At 32.3% G+C, this 5480-nt stretch overlaps 1 protein-coding gene across 2 annotated transcripts; it reads left to right on the top strand.

Annotated features, from left to right (window-relative positions):
- The first annotated feature begins 1195 nt into the window (after positions 1-1195).
- On the top strand, positions 1196-3700 carry LOC105117394 (CAP-Gly domain-containing linker protein 1-like). 2 transcript variants are annotated; one of them, XM_011015045.1, is made up of 7 exons: positions 1196-1451; positions 1562-1597; positions 1682-1735; positions 1814-1867; positions 2921-2974; positions 3054-3125; positions 3279-3700. In XM_011015045.1, the coding sequence occupies exons 1-7, from the start codon at positions 1407-1409 to the stop codon at positions 3390-3392; spliced, it is 429 nt and encodes a 142-aa protein (XP_011013347.1). In that variant the 5' UTR covers positions 1196-1406; the 3' UTR covers positions 3393-3700. The 2 variants fall into 2 exon arrangements, with proteins under 2 accessions (XP_011013347.1, XP_011013346.1); XM_011015044.1 differs by having other exon boundaries at positions 1197-1451; positions 1559-1597.
- Positions 3701-5480: the final 1780 nt, after the last annotated feature.

The raw sequence follows: 5480 nt of genomic DNA, 5'->3' as shown, positions 1-5480 counted from the left end.
TGACATTTATTGTTATCATTGTTTAATCCTTACATTAATATTCCATCTTAAAGTTTTCATTTTCTTCTTCTTCTCCTTCTTTTTCTTTTTCTTTATTATTGTTGTTATTGTTGTTGTTGTTCTTATTGTTATTGTTGTTATATTGTTGTCATCTATAATTTATACAATTAACCTCCATATGGTTCGACCCCGATCTTGCCTGATTATTTATTACTTCAATACTTCTGCAGTTGGGAGAAGATATTGATCTTTTGGTCGTGGCACTTTAACAATAATAAAATATTATTTTAATAGAAACAATGATTCCAATTAAAAACCTTACATTGTCTAAGATAAATAAGAAACACATTACTAAGAAAACTTTTCTTAATGGAAAAACATTCTCAAAACAATTATATTTTTGGATTTAATAACAATCTCCAAAAATTCCTTATGACCTAGATATTTTTTTATGTTTAAAATTTCTTTGATCCCTATAATGTAATGTGATTATATTGTCAAAGAATCATAGCTATCATGTAAAGTTTTAATAAATAATTTATATTATTTTTTAATATATCTTAAGAAAAAGTTTTTTGAATTTGAAATCTGCATAAACTCGCATCATGTTGTACTGTTAATTAGAAAAGAGAATGTAAATGATGAGATTTGAACTCATAATCATTTGATCATCAAAACTTTGATATTATATCAAAGAATCATCTTAACTCAAAAATTTAAATTATTAAATAAAATCTCAAAATATAATTATATTATTCTATAAAACATACAAAAAACTATAGTTTTTTCTTTAGTTAATCACAATATAAAAAACCTACTCCTTACTATAATTATTATTAGGATTTGATTGAGAATATGGTTGTGGTTACTTTTCAAAATGTTTTTTATATCGAAATATATTAAAATAATTTTTTATTTTTAAAAAATTATTTTTAAAATCAGTGTATGAAAACAATTCAAAACATATAAAAAATTAATTTTTTTAAAAAATAAAATTTTTTCAAAATAAAATTTATATCACATTTCTAAACAATAGCTTGAACTTATATCTACATGCCGAACCTATACCTTCAGTTTTGAGCCATTTCATAAGCTGTACCTGTTTAATAACTTCGCTCCGTATATGAGTTGATTTTCAATTGTTTTGCCCGCCCAAACACATACAAAAAGAATCAAATTTTGTGTTTTTTTCACGTGTATCAGAAACCCCAACCGACAACACACACAATCATTTCCACTGCGCTACACTCCACTCCACTCCGCCCCGCTCCCTCTTCATTTTATTAAAAAACCTCAAACTAAACAAAACAAACGAAAAACATTGTAAAAAATAATAAATCTCCTACAAACTTGTTTTTAAAACGCACAAAAATTCCGATTCTTCGATACTTGAACAAATCCAATCAATGGCCAATTCCGATTCTTCCACCGCTACACTTCCTATCGCTCTTGTACACACCACACAACTTCTCTCTCTCCTCTCTCTCTGTGTCTCCGATTTGATGTCGTGTTTGTGTTTTTTTGTTTGCGAAGCCTAATAATTTTTTTTTTTTTGCAGAAGAAAGAAAACACAGTTCCGATTGGTTCAAAGATCGCTGTATGTTTCCTCTTATCTATATTTCATTCTAACATTTTGCTGTCTACACTATTGTAAATGCCCACATTTCTTTTTTATTATTAGGAATTAAATGAATCCAGGAGTGATCTTCTTAACAGAATCCAAGGCTTAAAGCAGGTTAATTTTCTTCTTTTCTTTTTTACATATTTTCTTGTATTTTCTTTTCTCCAGTTTTTTATTTTATTTTTGTAACAGGATTTGCAAGGTTGGAGATCAAAGCTAGACACTCAAGTCAAAATCCATCGGGATGTAAGTCATATTTATTTATTTATTCATTCTGCAATTTTTTCCCATGCAATAGAACGGCAGAGATACACACTTTTACATGTGTTTGATAATGCGGGTGAAACTGCTTTTTCTACGTGGTTTTGGTTAGATGGTTTTGATTTAAGGTTTTCGAATCCATCTAAAAATACCAAAAAAGACACCTATTTGATGCTTTTTCAGATGAAAATCACTTTGAAAGCACATCCAAACCGCAATGCCCAAACGGGTGTTTGTCATTTTTTTCTTCCTTTTCTTGCCGAATTAGATAGAAAAAAAATTGCTTACATTTTGGTGGAACTAAAATAATAAAATCTTGGAGATAGAGAATGTGCTTGGAAGATTTTGTGTGAATCATCTGGGAAATGTTTATGTGGCAACAGAATAAGTGCCAAGGCGGCTTGCAGCAAGCATTGTTACCCTGCAATTTCTTAAGGACAACATGCAGTTTGCTCAATTTAGCACTGTGTTAACAGATCATTAGTCCATGCCGTGTTTTTTGCATTCAATCGTTGTTCAAGTCTCTTGTTCTTTTTTTTTCCTCTAGAATGGAATTTGTAGATTAAAGAAATGTCTTCTAGTAGTGCATGTATTTCAACTCCAACCCTTACATCTGACCTGAGTGTTCCAAGCATACAGGAAAAGTAATAGAGTGCAAGTAATGTCAGTTTTCAAAATATGCCCCACAACGTTTCTAGGAATGAACCGGAAACCATATCATAATTTGTGGTAATTGTTAGTCTGAAATTTTACACTAAATTTTATAATTGAAAACGCACAGTTTTGCCATTTTTGCTTTAGCAACTCCCTACTTTCACGTGGTTTTACAAATTTGACTAGATGAATATTTTAGTTGAAGCATTTTACTGATTACATGTGAGTCATGCTGTAAATTAATTCACGTGAAAATGAATTCTATATCTCTATCCAATAGTGGCTTGCTCATGAGCACCCTTAGTAGTTTATCTAATTAGTTGGTATGAGATGCAATTCAGTTGAATTCAAGACTCTAATGCAAATCTTTCTTGCTTCATTCAGGAGTTATCAGAATTGAAGAAGTCATTGAATGTTGAGGTCGATCAACTTCGTAAGGTAACTGCTGCCTAAGCAATACTGATGCTGTTTTCTTTGGTTATTATTTTTTCTTAACATCTCTCTGAATCAAAATCAGGAATTTCAAGAACTGAAGAGCACACTGCAGCAGCAACAAGAAGATGTTACAGCCAGCCTACGGAATTTAGGGGTAAAGGTTTCTTGAAATTTTTCTTCATGTGACTTGTGCATATGATTTGTTGGCTAACTTGGAAGATGCTTTTTAGAAATAAATATAAGCCCGTGGTTGATGGCTTTTTAGAAATAAATATAAGCCCGTGGTCAAATTAATGAACTCTTGCAGCTTCAAGACAGCACAGGTGATGCTAAAGGGGCTGAAGAACCCATGCTTGATGTAGAAGACCAGGAAGTACACGCTTCAGTTGAAGAGGTTATTGAGAAAAGAGATGAAAACTAGGATGTTTTGTTATGGAGCGAGTATTTCTTGTACTTTAGCTCTACTGGAGATGAGAGTATCAATCAATTTACTTTCCTGGCGCTTTCTCTGGTGGCTTGGAGTCAAACTCTGCAACTACCAGCTTAGCTTTCCAGTACAAGGCATAAACTTTTTTCTGAAATATATGTTAATTGGCATTTGCATATTTTTTTTAAAGCACCGTTCTCCATATATTTGAATATTTATCGTCTAGTGGAAGCCCAGTATAAAGTAAATTATTTAGACATCTCTTTTTTTTTTTTTTTAACGTGTGTGCTGGAACTTTTATAGATTGTATGGTATTGTGGTTCTTATGACTTTGAAGTGCTTTATAAAATGTTTTTTTTTTTGAAAAAAAAATTAAATTGATGCCTTTTTATATGTTTTTGGGATAAAATGTATTATGAGAACCCACTACACTTTCAACAACTTGGGCGATAAGATTGCCTATTGACGTTCATCTCCCTGTTCATGTGTTGGCTCATAGTTTTCTTCTCCGTTCTCTCTTGGATTGGCATTGCAGTAGTGTTGAGTTCCCCACATAGAGCTTTATGTTTGAGGAAATTTCTTTGATATGGCTGGTAAGGGACTAGTCAGGCAATTGATTTGTACCATCTAGTAGGTTTATTGTGGCTATTGTGTCCATGATCTGTGGAGACACAGGAAAATGAGGTCATCACAGGGATACTTTGAGTGCTGACTGCAATCATAAATTCACAGGTCCCTTTAATCCCTCTTTGATAATTGCCATTGATATGCATACCCTAATTGCTATAATACTAGTATATTTGGCTTTGGATAAGGAAATTAAATTAGGATGAATATCTTTTGCTTCTTTAAAAGGGACGCTCTTTGAGATCATTTTTTCTATTCTTTTCTTAAGAAATTTAAATTTCAACCGTTTGTTTCATTGTTATTTGCTTGAAGAATAAAGAAGCATCTTCACAGACACTTTGTTTAACAAGAGATGTAATTTATGCACCACTTTCTTGATTATATGATAACACTGAAAGTAGCCCATCTCTGTTAGGCAACATTTTGTATATGTTGAAGTTGAAAATTTAGTTCACGTGGTGTGATTTTATGATGGCAGTTTACACTATACAGGAAATATAATTGAACTTCGGTTAATTTGAAGGGAGTTTAAATACAAAGAATAACAACATAACAACTGATTCAATGGCTAGTGAACCTTTACCATAAATAGTCATTCTCATAACTAATGATTATCCATCTCATCATTCTCATGTTTCCAAGAATATTGTTTACGTTGCTTGCTGAAGAGAAAGACATGAGGTACTTGTCTTAACCAAGGGTGTCTAAGAAGTTGTAACTTTCCAAGCTGTGTTGTTGCTGTTTTGAAGATGAGGATGATAACGAACCTCTTTAAATTTCTCCCATCGGCCATTATAGTGTCTTATTATGGCTTTTGAATACTAGTAGAGCCTGCATTCTTGCTACCTCTCGTTTTCTCCTCACTAGTGTGAGAGAGCGAGAGATCAATAAAAAGTTTGTAATGTTGTCACTTGTTAGATATGATGTTTATTAACTATTGTGACCCAATCGTATGGAACAGTATATTGGAAGGAATTAATTGTGCGCTGTTGGGTTAATAATAATGATCTTAAGGGATAAAAACTTTTTACAGCTACGAGGGAAATTTGATTAAGGGAGTAGCCATGATTGTTAAAATCATGTTTTAACTTGTAAAATCATATGATTTTGTGAGTCAAAACATGATTTATATGCTAAATCGTTTGAAAAAATAAAAAATGGATGAAATTGAGTTGAAATCGGGTGAAATCATTAAAATCAGATGAAATCGCACAAAATTACGATTTCAAAACTGATTTTATGATTGTAACAAAATGCATGCACTGAAACAAAATGTCCCTCCATGGTCCAGCTAACTGGCACCTAATGGTTGTGGAAATGCACAGTCACGCCACGCTGTCTTCAATCTTCACTTTTCAGTCACAAAAAAGTCTTCACTCCTTTTTCACTGAATAAATCCCCTCCTCTAATTAAGCAACCGAGCACCAGCAATCACAAAAGCGACGACGATGATCT

Source organism: Populus euphratica, unplaced genomic scaffold (assembly GCF_000495115.2).
Source record: "Populus euphratica unplaced genomic scaffold, PopEup_1.0 scaffold1324.1, whole genome shotgun sequence".
Taxonomy (NCBI): domain Eukaryota; kingdom Viridiplantae; phylum Streptophyta; class Magnoliopsida; order Malpighiales; family Salicaceae; genus Populus; species Populus euphratica.
Note: the sequence above shows the minus strand (reverse complement) of the source record. Positions and strands in the feature narration are given on the sequence as shown.